The sequence below is a fragment of the Oncorhynchus mykiss genome, chromosome 9 (genome assembly GCF_057628025.1).
Source record: "Oncorhynchus mykiss isolate SJ-2025 chromosome 9, ASM5762802v1, whole genome shotgun sequence".
NCBI classification, from domain to species: Eukaryota; Metazoa; Chordata; class Actinopteri; order Salmoniformes; family Salmonidae; genus Oncorhynchus; species Oncorhynchus mykiss.
Window position 1 is genome coordinate 27,743,044 of NC_143030.1, and position 16,052 is coordinate 27,759,095.

Consider the following 16,052-nt stretch of genomic DNA (forward strand, 5'->3'; position numbering starts at 1 on the left):
TTTAAGAACTTAGTTACAGCCTTTATTTAGTAAATAATCATGTGTATTGGCAGCATTCATATTCTCATGATTAAAACAATGGGTGTTTTCTTAATTGTCAAAGAAAATGAATATAATTATAACCTGAGACACAGAAAATAACCAACATGTATGACATTAACTTTAAATTCGGTCTTCCCAAAACAGATTTGAACTGAACAATTTTTTAAAAGCTCAAACTGAATTTCAAGTCATTAATAAATTCCTTTACTTGCATCAGTTAAAAACACTTTTTAGATCAAAATATTTCCCTGAAATTGATTCTCAAATGGACAATATTAGGCCCAAACTGATGTTCCATTCCTTATGCCATACCTTAATCTATCTGTAAGTTAACTAAATATTAGAATTTTCAGAATATAGGTATCATGGGTACAATAAAAAACAGTAATGGTTTGTAGGTAATGTCAAATGTAGGTGGCTATTTGAAATGCATGTATATGCGAGGCAATGTATGTGAGGCATACCAACATCTTAAGAGACATTCCCTTTAAATATATATTATGTTGAGTATACGGACGTCTACATTATATTTAAGTTATGGAGATACATTTCAATTGAACTCAATGAAATTCAATTCCATCTTATTGCAACATCTTGAGGACAAAAGAGTCTTAAGCTTCAAGCCTCTATACATTCTCATGCATCCTCAAGTCAGTCTTGATGTCAGGTTGGAGCCCAATTCATTACACAACAGTCAGGAATATATGATGTATGATATATGCACAACACATTTATGATCTACTGTATATATGCATTCTTCTTAATTACATTGAGAAAGAAAAGTTGTTGCAGCAAAAAGGCCTAACGAGAATCATTTAGCCAAATGCATGAGTCAGCACAACATTGGTATTTCAAGCTGAAATCTCTAACTGTAAAATATTGGTGCTCTTATATGTAAAAATAAATATGTAAACAACAGGTCATTTAACCTGAACATGCATGAATCACGTGTCGATTACATTAGATTCAATTTTTTAAAGACGTATGCCGCAACTACAAGACTCAATACAGATGTAGAATCTTAATTTGATTACCCAGTTGCAGGAGAACTTTCCTGTAATGGAGGCAATTGTATTTGAGGTTTAAAAAGGCTTCTGAAATTTGTAATTTCCACTTTGACATTTCAGACCTGATTTTTCCTTATGAAAAATGTATCAATTCAACAAAACGTCAATTCATTATAATCCACATAATAATTCACGTCCTGTTGTTGCAGGATAATTGTTCGTGCAAACTGGCTCAAATTAAGATCCTACATCTGTATATGTGGACTCTCCTTCCTAGTACATTTGTAATTTAGCATAGACACTTATCTAGAGCCACTTATTAAAAGTTAATTATAATAAGGGGGCTAAACAACCAACTAAAAAATACCTATGTTAATGCTATGGCAAAGGTTAATGGCAAATTCCTTACTAAAATAAAAAAGTGCTAAATTCTAAGATCATGGGATGTAATAAAGTGCAGATTTCAGTAGCACGAAGTTGAATGATTACAGAGGAAGTGGTACATTACATTATATAGTGTCATAAGACAATGGAGGATCCATCACAAGTGATGAAGTTAGGAGAGAGATAACGTTTAAGTAGGGGAGGGTTGGGGAGTGTAGAAGACACACATGGGAACAGCAGGGGACCTAGCATCAAGCCCTGTGGGACACCAGTTGATGTAATGAGCATACAGTTCCTCACCAGGGTCCTTTTTAGACTTACAGTTGATGTAGTGTTAAAAAACAAAAATTGTACATGGTTTAAGACAGTTGGTGGCACTCCTATTGGTGACGTGCCATTGACAAATATTTCAAGTCTAAACGAAAAACATGTATTTTTCATTATTGTAACATTAACATTCCCCATATATGATGCATCTTATATGATGAAGTAAAGAGTAGAAAACATACTACAATGTCAACCAGGAAATTCAAATTAAAGACCCTATTGTTATTACAACAACAAAAAAGATTCCAGCGTCCACTACCATTTACGACCAATCAAGCTACAGAAAAGGAGAAACTAGAAATATGACAGACAATTTACAGCAGCCGTCCCCACATTCAACATAAGAACAAATCAACATCAATCGGTGCCTACTCACTTACATGTACAGTGTTCTGAGACTCCACTGGGTCTTACATTAGGTACAGGAGACAACGTTATCATCATACATTCAATACATAAAAAATGATCAACTCAACAAGTGATGAGAACATTGAAATAAAAATGTTAAAAGATTAAAAGAGGAGTAATTCGTCAAAGATTTCTACAGCATATGTATGTTGAAAAAATGTGGAATGTGTACAAAAGAATATAGAGGTAATATATCAGTGCATTTGCACAATGTTACAGCCAAGTGTACAACAGCAGATAGATATAAATACAAGTATTTGGTATAGCTGGAAATAAATGTTGATACAATCCACTTGTTTCACTGTGACTCTCCATTGGGACATTTTTCAAATCATCTTCATTGGTAAGGTTAAATAATTTGGCAATAGGCAGTGTAGAGGTTTGAAAAAGTCTCAAGCAAACATAGTGTTTTATAACAGATGACTTTCTAGCATTGTGAGATGTTTCTAATCCTGGATATCTGTGAAAGTTCAGCACTTCTGTGGAAATGTTGTCTAATTGATAGTAATGAAAGTGGAACACAAGACATTACCGCTGTGAATGGAAAATAACTCATGGTTGGTTACTATGTAGTTAATATTAAGGTGTTACTAGTGGTAGGAGCATCTTTTAAAAAATATTTAAAATAAATATTAGTGTAAACAGTAAAGCAAAGGAACCCTTGAACCATATACTTATGGAATGCAGTTAAATCATGGTACTGCTTTACAATATAGCAACCCATAAACCAACTTGCCAACTTCTTCCCAAAATAATGACTTATATAGCCTTCTGTAAAAAAGCGTGTATCCAAACCATTTGGGAGACTGACTAAAAGTGTCATGGCACAAATTATAGAAAAATTAGGCTGTGTATTGGGGACAGAGTTAGGGTTAATATTTAGTGTCGTTTGAAGGTCTACATGGTCCTACAATCAACTTGAGGTTCTTAGTGATTTCCTTTTGAGTTTCTCTCAAAAGCAATTTCCCTTTAAAGTGGTTTCCGCAATGGGACAATAGAGCACAATGGAGCCCCTAGTAATGATTAGAAAGGGGACTAGGTTGCACTTGGTAACATGTACTCGAGTTTGTGATCCAGTTCAGGCACTGTCAATCCTACTCCTAGAGAGAAAGACAAAAAGACTGTGTGTATCCACTGGCCAACCAAGACTACCACCGAGCTTAGATGGCACAAAACAGGGAGGTGAAGGCAGGCGGGGGGGGGGGTGCCGAATGTGTGCACAGTGTATTCTCTGTCAGAGATGGCAGCCTATCGTCTGGTTCGAAGTGGGACAGCGCTCCTTCACTTATCTACACGTGAGTGCGGAAGTGGTGGGGAAAGGTCAGCGGTTGCCTGCTCCTCAACGGGATGAACCACAGGACTTTCCAGGTGGTGCCAAACACCTCAGCCAGAGTCCGCTGCCATGATTCCTTTGACCCACCACCAGCCCCGCCTCTGTGAAAGAAAAAGGAAAAATGATGTGCATAAGCATGCAAGTCCGAATGGTCCCTAAGAGAAAAACAGAGGTCCCAACACTTGTGGAACACCAAATTCAACGAAATAGTACTGAGATGATTTGTCAACTAGCAGGCTGGACAAATTGTTTCCATCCAGATCAGTAAAACATGAAACTGAAGAGGCTGTCCACAGAGCCCAACAAAGTCTGCAAGTACTAAGAGGATTTTATTGTCGCTTGTATCAAAGGCAGCACAAAGGAGCAAACCCATGGTACTTACATTTTATTTGAGAAGTTAGCCATTTTCTCAATGGTGGTGGTGTCCTGTTAGAGGGTCACACAAGAGGGAAATAGTTTAAACAGTTAACATATTTGAGTAGTTTGCATGATCACAGACTGCCCTGGAACATTTATTTGCATTAATTAACAGGATGTACTTAGCCAGGCAAACCTCTTCAAGTGGAGGCCTTACACACAAAGCGATTCATCAAACAGAAAACACACCAAATACAAATGAGACGTAATTTTAAAAAAATCAACTTTCTTTAACTTAGGCAAGTCAATAAGGAACAAATTCTTATTTACAATGATGGTTTACCCCGGCCAAACCCTAACAACGCTGCATTAATGCACCTGCCCACCTGTGCGGATTTCCAAAGGTTTCCAAAGTCAAGATGTTTTCTGAAAAGGACCTCCATCTGTTTAATCAACAATCAAAACAGCTAACTATCACATGACTCTGCGTTTACTGTACATTTGTAACATATTGTTATCATCTTATTCCTGTTAGGTTGCTTTCTCGGTTAATAACAAGCAACTGACCAACCTCCTGCCATTGCCCTTCCTCCTTACCATATGTTTTGTTGTATTAAAATAGCCAATAGTTTCTGGTGGCGTACATCCATACATTGAGACTTGGGAGGTGTAGGGCTTTGGCCAATCAGCAAATCTTTTACTAAGCCTGTTCACAGGTCTGTGCAACAACAAGACGAGTGAGTATTGGACTAACTAGGCCTTCCTAAGCTGCGAGAAGGACCCGTGTTTACCTACAGGGACATTAATGGCTTAGCAGTCCAGATGGTTTTACTCAGCTGGGCTCACATTTAAGCTTTTAAGTCTATTGCACCTTGGTGTTGGTTCATTACATCCTGTCAATCCACTCACAGAGGTTAAAGGTGAGGGCTCATCTAGGTCATGACAGCCAAGGACACAGAAAAGTTTACAAACACATCCTAATATTCCAACTACTTTGAGAGCAATAGGTAAAAATCTGGTCTGAGTGTGGATACACTAGTCACATACCCAAGGAACAGCACTGAGGCCGAATGGCATACGTCAATCAGTAAACAGTGTCTAACGTGCTACTTTGACATACAGTGCATTCGGAAAGTATTCAGACCCCTTCACATTTTCCACATTTTGTTATGTTACATTCTTATTCTAAAATGGATTAAATCGTCCCGCCCCCCCCCCCCCTCATCAATGTACACACAATATCCCATAATGACAAAGTGAAAACAGGTTTTTAGAAATGTTTTCGAAGTTATAAAATAACAACAGAAATACCTTATTTACATAAGTATTCAGACCCTTTGCTATGAGACTCGAAATTGAGCTCAGAGGCATCCTGTTTCCACTGATCATCCTTGAGATGTTACTACAACTTTATTGGAGTCCACCTGTGGTAATTTCAATTGATTGGACATGATTTGGAAAGGCACACACCTGTCTATATAAAGGTCCCACAGTTGAAAGTGCATGTCAGAGCAAAAACCAAGCCATGAGGTCAAAGGAACTGTCCGTAGAGCGCCGAGACAGGATTGTGTCAAGGCACAGATCTGGGGAAGGGCACCAAAACATTTCTGCAGCATTGAAGGTCCCCAAGAACACAGTGGCCTCCATCATTCTTATATGGAAGGAGTTTGGAACCACCAACACTCTTCTTAGAGCTGAGCAATCGGAGGAGAAGGGGGGTCAGGGAGATGACCAAGAACCCGATGGTCACTGACAGAGCTCCAGAGTTCCTCTGTGGAGATGGGAGAACCTTCCAGAAGGACAACCATGTCTGCAGCGCTCCTCCAATCAGGCCTTTATGGTAGAGTGGCCAGACGGAAGCCACTCCTCAGGTTAAGGCACATGACAGCCCGCTTGGAAAAGGCAGCTAAAGGACTCTCAGAACATGAGAAACAAGATTTTCTGGTCTGATGAAACCAAGAGAACTCTTTGACCTGAATGCCAAGCATCACATCAGGAAGAAATCAGGCCCTGCTCATCACCATTACCACCCCTACGGTGAAGCATGGTGGTGGCAGCATCATGCTGTGGGGATGCTTTTCAGCAGCAGGGACTGGGAGACTAGTCAAGATTGAGGGAAAGATGAACAGAGCAAAGTACAGAGAGGTCCTTGATGAAAACCTGCTCCAGAGTGCTCAGGACCTCAGACTGGGGCGAAGGCTCACCTTCCAACAGGAAAACGATCCTAAGCACACAGCCAAGACAATGCATAAGTGTCTTCGGGACAAGTCCTTGAATGTCCTTGAGTGGCCCAGTTAGAGCCCGGACTTGAACCCGATCGAACATCTCTGGAGAGACCTGAAAATAGCTGTGCAGTGACACTCCCCATCCAACTCGACAGAGTTGGTGAGATCTGCAGAGAAGAATGGGAGAAACTCCCCAAATACAGGCGTGCCAAGCTTGTAGCGTCATACCCAAGAAGACTCAAGGCTGTAATTGCTGCCAAAGGTGCTTCAACAAAGTACTGAGTAAAGGGTCTGAATAATAATGTAAATGTGATATTTCTGTTTTTTATATATGCATTTGCAAAAATGTCTAAAAACATGTTTTTGTTTAGTCATTATGGGATATTGTGTGTAGATTGATGAGGGGGGAAAAAAATCTAAGTAATCAATTTTAGAATAAGGATGTTACGTAACAAAATGTGGAAAAAGGGAAGGGGTCTGAACACTTTCCGAACGCACTGTACAACAACAACTTTGATATTTACTTGACCACAATTTTCTGACCACAATCTGTAATGAGAGACAGGAGAGAGATTTAACTCACTGTCAGGATGCCAGCCAGCTGAGTGTAGAAGAGGCTGCTCATGCCTCCGAACATCACCAGACCCATGATCGCAGACACTCGTATCAGGGCAAGCTCGTGACGCGCAGTAAATGCCTCCTATGAGAGAACCAGAAGAGGCCAAAGTCAACTTCACAGCACCATGCACATACCCCCGTCCACCTTCCATACATTCAGCATACCATCCCCATTCAAATATGAATCATCAAAACAGACGGGAGAGTGCTTTTTATGTGTCTAACAGACAGGGATCTGTGAGAGCTTGATACCATACTTTCCAAGGAAATAAGTCACATCTTGACTTAGGACGTAATCAAAAACTCTGACGAAATGCTTCCTTGTGATCGCTTTTACCAAATAGAACCAAGTCATGATTCAAACCATGTAGGGTTCTGTCCGGTGATTCATTCCTTGAATTAATGCTAGTTCGATGTTGATAAGGCCTCACTTTTCATTATTGACTTTACCTGGTCCAATGTTGTTAAGGACTGGAAGTAATAGTACTGGCAGAAGTCCAGAGCCAGGGTGAACAAACTGAGGACCTGTGTGTAAAAACAGAGCTGCAAAAAGAGCCAGTGGTTGTCCTCCCCTACACAATTATTGATCCTGCCAGGAGACAAGAGGGAGAAATTATATATTTTACAGGACTGCTCATAGGCCTAGTTTCAAGCTAGTCAAATATCAAGCAGATTTTCCTAAGAGGATAAACATTTTTTTTAGGCATAAACCGTTCAATTAACTGTCTATTTCTTTTAGCAATGTGGCAAATGGCAATCCTGGGGGTGCTGCTAGAGAAGAGGTGCAGTGTAGGGTGTAAATACTGTACAGGCGGCCCCCTCTCTTGGCCAGTTCGAGGAAAGACAATATCACCATCAGCTCTTTGAATGCTACACAAAATGCAACATTTCCAACCACAAAGAGCTGCCCTGTATAGCTGAATCTCCTAGGGGAGTGATAGAAGTGTCTGAAGCCTTTACCATGGACAGTGGTGGTCCATTCTACGTACACAATGGCCACAACGACTGCAGTGGTGGGACCTTTTCGGTCTCATCATGTTGCACTTGCTACACATTTCCCACTGCTCTCGCTCTGAAACAAAGTAACAAAAAAGGTCTCCATGTCATGACTGACCATGTCAAATGATATACTTTTGTCCTATAAAAAACCTTATATCAGCGGATCTTCTATCTTTATTCATGACACAGAGGGAGAGGCTGTGGAATGCCACATTACCTGAGTGAGGGATGTGGGGTTCGGTTGGGAGTCTGCCAGGGTCGGCTGTAGAAGCTCTAAAAAGTGCTGCCATACAGAAGGCTGATGCTAAGTAGTAACCTAGGAGTAGAGGAACAGGATGACTATAGCAGTAAAAGTCTTTGATTATTCAGAAATAACTCCTGGTCTGTGGGATTGATACTCACCGACAACCAAGGCCCAGTGGATATGACCCTCATAGAAATGTGGCAGCAGCACCAACTTGGGGACGAAGAAGGAGTTGTAGAGCCAGATGGCAAACACCACACTGATGCAGAACCAGCCCATGGGGTCCACCACAAAGTGCAGCCGAAGCTTCATGGTTCCTGTGACTTGGGGACACAGAGAGACGAAGTATCATAACCTTCCCTGGAGAAAAAGATATGGATATGCCCATTGGCAGCTTATGATCAGTGTTAATCAATAGGTTAGGTTGCACCTGTGAAGGTCTAACTCAATAAAAATTGAGCTCATAGTCAACTTTATCTCACTTTCTCATACTCGTCTGATTCTTATTGGATGCCTGTGTACATCATGAACCAATGATGATATGTTAGTGTGCACCCCCACCAATAAATCACATTATGACACACACACACACAATAATGTAATACATTCTGATTGTACCTTAACATACTGACACTTTACTAGCTAGCTACATATTTTCTGAAAGTAGACCATGTCAAGCATACAAGGTAGACAGTAGACACATGAAAAATATATTGATTACTGGCGAGCTTGTCTGACAGGTAGCTAGCTAGCTACGCACGGGCTTGGTCTTTGTAAATAGCTAGCAGTAACAGATCAAAATGTAGCTAGCAATCACATGACTTTAGTTACTCCACCTACACGTCAAGCTGGGGATATGTATTCCTAAAATTCAGAGGGATACCCCACTTATTAGTACTGTCTTTTCCAATGAGTCCACCGGTTCAGTTCTTAGTGAGTACTTCCGTGGAGATGCCGCAAATGAAATATTCTGTGACTGTGTTTTGATTTGCTGTCAGAAAGATTAGTCCTGCTGCCACCTACTGGAGGTGCGTTCGAACTTTTTTGTATAATGTATTTTTTTGTAAGCCAAATAAAATATTATTCTGGTAGTGTTATTTGTATGATTTATCTAATATGTATATATAATTACAACAAAATAAATGTAATTGTCCCAGCATGCGATCTGAGGTCAAGGTTAATTTTCCTTACTACTTCCGCTTTACTTAACCGGACGATTTCTTCTTGACAAGGGGTGCGTGCCTCTTTTCTCTTTAGAAGTTACGATTACAACATTGTGATATTGGTGATACAATGGCATCACCTAACTCATATAAACTAAGCTGCTCCATACCTGGCCATGAAATGGATGTTAGAGGTCTTGCAGCTGCTTTTTTCCCTGACGGAGCCTTTACGTCTGTTTCCAGAGACCGAACCGGAAGGGTCTGGGTACCAAACTCAAGGTACCGCTAGTTAGCTAATTTAGCTTAGCTCAAATGACTATGTTTGTCTTACCATTTTAATGTTGTAAAGAGAATCATTTAGCAACCCTTAGACACACATATCGATGCCCCTCTCAATATACCATAATTTCAAGGCAAACCAACAAGTCTACTAAAGCATACTAGCTAGCTAACATAATTAGCGTTGTCATTCACTCAACTGAAATGTGCAACCAAACCACACTATGGTCTGGACGTGTGGTTTCACTTCTGATATTTCCCCCCCATTAATAGCATTGCCACACAAACTGTACGGGACAAAAACGTGACACAAGCTTTCTAAACTTTGAATGATAATATATGTGCACAAGGTTTCTCTAGGCCATATGGCAATTCGTTTTATAGCTAACGGTAAGCTTTTATATAAATCTAGTCACTGAAAGAAGCCAGACTGTTCAGAATGACTAGATTTGAAAGCACATTGTTGCTGTTGTCCTGCTCTGTGTTTTCAATGTAATCAAGTTTAACTTAAAATAGTATATGTTCTGTGTCGCTATTCTCTCTACAGCCCAGACAGGGGTTTCACAGAAATGCATTGTATGACAGGCCATGAGAACTTTGTATCCTGTGTATGCATAATCGCTCCCAGCGACACGTATCCTCGGGGACTCATAGCCACAGGTGGAAACGACCACAACATCTGTGTTTTCACACTGGACCAACCACAACCATTGTTCACACTCAAGGGACACAAAAACACAGGTATAGTTGATATACTGTTGATGCAGGTAAGAAGAGCGTGTGGCCAGTATCGAGCCAACTAAGTGAAAAAAAATCTGTTGATATGCCTTGAGCAAGGCACTTAATCCTAATTTCTCCTGTAAGTGCTCTGTATAAGAGTGTCTGCTAATTGATTGAAATGTAAATGTAATGCATCATTGTGGAACAACTAACTCAACTTGGCTACTTACAATACCAACTTGGTCTGATGACGCTTTCGTTGTTTATAAGTAGAAACTGTCCATGTTACGTATGTCCACAGTGTGTGCACTGTCCTCTGGGAAGTTTGGAACACTACTGAGTGGCTCTTGGGACACCACAGCAAAAGTCTGGCTCAACGAGAAGTGCATGATGACCTTACAGGTAAAGTATCTGAGATTTGTCTATAGAATTTTTTATCTGGGTCATGTTCAGTAGCAAAACATTTTGCAACATAAAATGAAAATCTGTTCTAATTGGATAAATCTGAAATAGTTTTCTCCCTGCTAAACACAACCCAGGTGAGTGACCATGGTAAATTGTGCTCTTTGTATTGTAGGGACACACAGCAGCAGTGTGGGCGGTGGTCATATTACCTGAACAAGGCCTCATGCTGTCTGGATCAGCTGACAAGACCATCAAGCTGTGGAAGGCTGGACGTTGTGAGAAGACGTTTACAGGTGAGAGATTAATGCACCTGTCGTGGAAATTCTACACAGGGACACTCGATGTCAATCTTAAATGAATCATTATTTATTAACAGCAAACTGGAGAGGTCGCAGTCAAACTTAGATACATAAAGTACCGGTCTGAAGCGACCTCCGTCACGGCAGTTCTGTTAGATATCTCATATACTGCTTACACACACAAGTTATATTTGCATGATTTAGCTTATTCATCATTAATTCATCACTAATGTTTGGTTCATGCATGTGACCGACCAATACCTCGCAAGGCTTCTTCTCTCCAAGCTCCGAGACCTTCAAACTGAGATATCCCTTTCCGTTCTCAAAACAATGCTCTGGGCATACTGCCAAATTGCAGATACTTATAGTGAGGGTTCCTCCCAGGCATGTTCAATCAGGCACTTGCATGAACACAGAAATGTGTTATTAGAAAAGCACAAACATAACATTTTTCATCACACACCCACTACCCACGTTGCCCCCTATAAATATTGCGGCAGTTCTGGGGCCAGACATCACTAAATGTCCTTGTCTATCCCAGGTCATGAGGACTGTGTCAGGGGGCTAGCGGTGGTCAGCGACCTGGAATTCTTCTCCTGTAGCAACGACGCCACTATCAGGAGATGGCTAGTGACTGGAGAATGTGTGCAAGTGTACTACAGCCATACCAACTACATCTACAGCCTGGCCGTTTTCCCCAATGGACAAGGTACAGTATGGACGACTGAACCCTGAGAATCTACTAGTGCCCTGTTTGTGGAACCACTATGCCCTAGGAAAGTGTGACAATCTGTTGGTGATTCATAGTTTTAGTTATCCGTCCTGGTGTATTGTAATCTATAGGCTGATCTACTCCTACTTAAATGTAGTTGTGTATAATTTGGAAATAGTTAACAGAACCTTTTGTATTGTTATTGGCTGCTTGTCTTTTTTTGTGATTCATAGTCGAAAAGATAACTCCTGCACACAAAATACACTGCTCAAAAAAATAAAGGGAACACTAAAATAACACATCCTAGATCTGAATGAATGAAATATTCTTATTAAATACTTTTTTCTTTACATAGTTGAATGTGCTGACAACACAATCGCACACAAATTATCAATGGAAATCAAATTTATCAACCCATGGACGTCTGGATTTGGAGTGACACTCAAAATTAAAGTGGAAAACCACACTACAGGCTGATCCAACTTTGATGTAATGTCCTTAAAACAAGTCAAAATGAGGCTCAGTAGTGTGTGTGTGGCCTCCACGTTCCTGTATGACCTCCCTACAACGCCTGGGCATGCTCCTGACGAGGTGGCGGATGGTCTCCTGAGGGTTCTCCTCCCAGACCTGGACTAAAGCATCTGCCAACTCCTGGACAGTCTGTGGTGCAACGTGGCGTTGGTGGATGGAGCGAGACATGATGTGCTCAATTGGATTCAGGTCTGGGGAACGGGCGGGCCAGTCCATAGCATCAATGCCTTCCTCTTGCAGGAACTGCTGACACACTCCAGCCACATGAGGTCTAGCATTGTCTTGCATTAGGAGGAACCCAGGGCCAACCGCACCAGCATATGGTCTCACAAGGGGTCTGAGGATCTCATCTCAGTACCTAATGGCTGTCAGGCTACCTCTGGCGAGCACATGGAGGGCTGTGCAGCCCCCCAAAGAAATGCCACCCCACACCATGACTGACCCACCGCCAAACCGGTCATGCTGGAGGATGTTGCAGGCAGCAGAACGTTCTCCGCGGCGTCTCCAGACTCTGTCACGTGCTCAGTGTGAACATGCTTTCATCTGTGAAGAGCACAGGGCGCCAGTAGCGAATTTGCCAATCTTGGTGTTCTCTGGCAAATGCCAAACGTCCTGCACGGTGTTGGACTGTAAGCACAACCCCCACCTGTGGACTTCGGGCCCTCATACCACCCTCATGGAGTCTGTTTCTGACCGTTTGAGCAGACACATGCACATTTGTGGCCTGTTGGAGGTCAATTTGCAGGGCTCTGGCAGTGCTCCTCCTTGCACAAAGGCGGAGGTAGTGGTCCTGCTGCTGGGTTGTTGCCCTCCTACGGCCTCCTCCACGTCTCCTGATGTACTGGCCTGTCTCCTGGTAGCGCCTCCATGCTCTGGACACTACGCTGACAGACACAGCAAACCTTCTTGCCACAGCTCGCATTGATGTGCCCTCCTGGATGAGCTGCACTACCTGAGCCACTTGTGTGGGTTGTAGACTCTGTCTCATGCTACCACTAGAGTGAAAGCACCGCCAGCATTCAAAATTGACCAAAACAACAGCCAGGAAGCATAGGAACTGAGAAGTGGTCTGTGGTCACCACCTGCAGAACCACTCCTTTATTGGGGGTGTCTTGCTAACTGCCTATAATTTCCACCTGTTGTCTATTCCATTTGCACAACAGCATGTGACATTTATTGTCAATCAGTGTTGCTTCCTAAATGGACAGTTTGATTTCACAAAAGTGTGATTGACTTGGAGTTACATTGTGTTGTTTAAGTGTTCCCTTTTATTTTTTGAGCAGTGTATTATCTCTGCACATTTACCGTGTTGACGTTTCCGTCAGACATTTTTCTAGACAATTGGTTGGTGCTCCCCTCCCTTCTCAGATTTCGTAAGCACAGGAGAGGACCGGACCTTGAGGATATGGAAGCAGGGCGACTGCCAACAGACCATCCGTCTCCCAGCCCAGTCCGTGTGGTGCTGTTGCATCCTGCCTAACGGGGATATAGCTGTGGGCGCCAGGTAAACCCCACTGTCTATTTATTTTGTGGCATATGGGCACCAATACTGCTACTCCACCGAAATGATAAAACAAATACAATAATCTTCTCTTTGGTGTATGCTCATACAATATCATGATGCCCCCTCCCTCCTTTTAGCTTCACACAGAGGGTAAACATAGTTGGAAGTGAGGTGAGATGGATATTTCTGATATGACCTTGCTTTTGTGTCACCGGTCGTGTTATTTGCCTTACAGTGACGGCCTCATCAGAGTGTTCACTGAGGTGGAAGATCGTATGGCTAGCCCCCAGGACCTCCAGGCCTTCGAGGATGAGCTCTCCAAGACCACCATCGACCCCAAGACAGGGGACCTGGGGGACATCAAGATGGAGGATCTTCCAGGAAGGGAGCACCTCGAGGAGCCTGGTAAATTAATTTGTATCTGCATGTTCTATTATATTTTTCCATTCCACTATATACAGTGAGCTCCAACGGTATTGGGACAGTGACAAATGTGTTGTTGTTTTGGCTCTGTACATTGAAATTATACAATGACAATGAGGTTGAAGTGCAGACTGTCAGCTTTAATTTCATCCACATCAGGTTAACTGTTTAGAAATTACAGCACTTTTTGTACATAGTCCTCCCAATATTGGGACAAATTCACCTGTGTATTAAAGTAGTTCTACGTTTAGTATTTGGTCCCATATTCCTAACATGCAATGATTACATCAAGCTTGTGACTCTACAAACTTGTTGGCTGCATTAGCTGTTTGTTTTGGTTGTGTTTCAGATTATTTTGTGAAATGAATGGTAAATAATGTATTGTCATTTTGGAGTCACTGTTATTGTGAATAAGGATATAATATTTTTTTTAAACACTAATACATTAATGTGGATGCTACCATGATTATGGATAGTCCTGAATTAATTGTGAATAATGATGAGTGAGAAAGTTAGATGCCCAAGACATGCTAACCTCTCAGCATTACAATAACAGGGCAGGTTAGCATTTTAGATCATACCCCCAAGACATGGTAACCTCTTGCCATTACAGTAACAGGGGAGGGTAGCATTTTTTGGGGGGGGAGGTTATGATATTTGTGCCAAATCCAAAGTTCTGGAGTAGAGAGCCATAACAAAAACCAAATGTGTCACTGTCCCAATACTTTTGGAGCTCCATGTACTAGAGGTCGACCAATTATGATTTTTCAACGCCGATACCGATTATTGGAGGACCAAACCGCAGATACCAATTAATCGGCCAATTTTTATTTTTTAAATATATTTTTTAAAATATATTTTAACTTAATATAATACATCAATAAAATCAATTTAGCCTCAAGTAAATAATGAAACATGTTCAATTTGGTTTAAATAATGCAAAAACAAAGTGTTGGAGAAGAAAGTAAAAGTGCAATATGTGCTATGTAAGAAAGCTAACGTTTCAGAGTCTTCAATATTCCCAGGTAAGAAGTTTTAGGTTGTAGTTATTATAGAAATTGTAGGACTATTTCCCTCTATACCATTTGTATTTCATTAACCTTTGACTATTGGATGTTCTTATAGGCACTTTAGTATTGCCAGTGTAACAGTATAGCTTCCGTCCCTCTCCTCGCTCCTCCCTGGGCTCGAACCAGGAACACAACGACAACAGCCACTCTCGAAGCAGCGAGAGCAACTAGCTAGCCATTTCACTTCGGTTACACCAGCCTCATTTCGGGAGTTGAAAGGCTTGAAGTCATAAACAGCGCAATGCTTGACGCACAACGAAGAGCTGCTGGCAAAACGCACGAAACTGCTGTTTGAATGAATGTTTACGCGCCTGCTTCTGCCGATCACTGCTCAGTCAGATACTTAGATACTTGTATGCTTGTATGATCAGTCAGATTATACGCAACGCAGGCCACGCTAGATAATATCTAGTAATATCATCAACCATATGTAGTTAACTAGTGATTATGATTGATTGTTTTTTATAAGATAAGTTTAATGCTAGCTAGCAACTTACCTTGACTTACTGCATTCGCGTAACAGGCAGTCTCCTTGTGGAGTGCAACAAGAGGCAAGTCGTTATTGCGTTGGACTAGTTAACTGAAAGGTTGCAAGATTGGATTCCCTGAGCTGACAAGGTGAAAATCTGTCGTTCTGCCCCTGAAGGAGGCAGTTAAGGCCGTCATTGAAAATAAGAATGTTCTTAACTGACTTGCCTAGTTAAATAAAGATTAAATAAAGGTGTAAAAAAAAAAATAATAATCTGCAAAATCGGTGTCCAAAAATACCGATTTCCGATTGTTATGAAAACTTGAAATCGGCCCTAATTAATCGGCCGTTCCAATTAATCAGTCGACCTCTACAATGTACAGTCATGGCCAAAAGTTTTGAGAATGAAACAAATATTTATTTTCAAAGTTCGCTGCATCAGTGTCTTTAAATATTTTTGTCAGATGTTACTATGGAATACTGAAGTATAATTACAAATATTTCATAAGTGTCAAAGGCTTTTATTGACAATT

General features: G+C 41.3%; 2 protein-coding genes across 2 annotated transcripts in view; one reads left to right on the forward strand and one right to left on the reverse strand.

The window, feature by feature from the left end:
* Positions 1-8,949, reverse strand: LOC110531784 (palmitoyltransferase ZDHHC21). The gene is made up of 8 exons (XM_021615205.3): positions 8,785-8,949; positions 8,103-8,267; positions 7,918-8,016; positions 7,662-7,773; positions 7,152-7,290; positions 6,667-6,783; positions 3,884-3,927; positions 1-3,602 (listed from the first exon to the last, which is right to left on the reverse strand). The coding sequence occupies exons 2-8, from the start codon at positions 8,254-8,256 to the stop codon at positions 3,458-3,460; spliced, it is 810 nt and encodes a 269-aa protein (XP_021470880.1). The 5' UTR covers positions 8,257-8,267; positions 8,785-8,949; the 3' UTR covers positions 1-3,457.
* LOC110531785 (phospholipase A-2-activating protein) overlaps positions 8,945-16,052 on the forward strand; it is a 22,800-nt gene continuing 15,692 nt past the window's right edge. Inside the window, exons 1-7 of the mRNA XM_021615206.3 lie at positions 8,945-9,386; positions 9,934-10,127; positions 10,408-10,508; positions 10,684-10,804; positions 11,352-11,519; positions 13,422-13,557; positions 13,793-13,962. Coding sequence (XP_021470881.2) covers positions 9,238-9,386; positions 9,934-10,127; positions 10,408-10,508; positions 10,684-10,804; positions 11,352-11,519; positions 13,422-13,557; positions 13,793-13,962 — 1,039 coding nt within the window. The 5' untranslated portion in view covers positions 8,945-9,237. The remainder of the gene's footprint in view (positions 9,387-9,933; positions 10,128-10,407; positions 10,509-10,683; positions 10,805-11,351; positions 11,520-13,421; positions 13,558-13,792; positions 13,963-16,052) is intronic.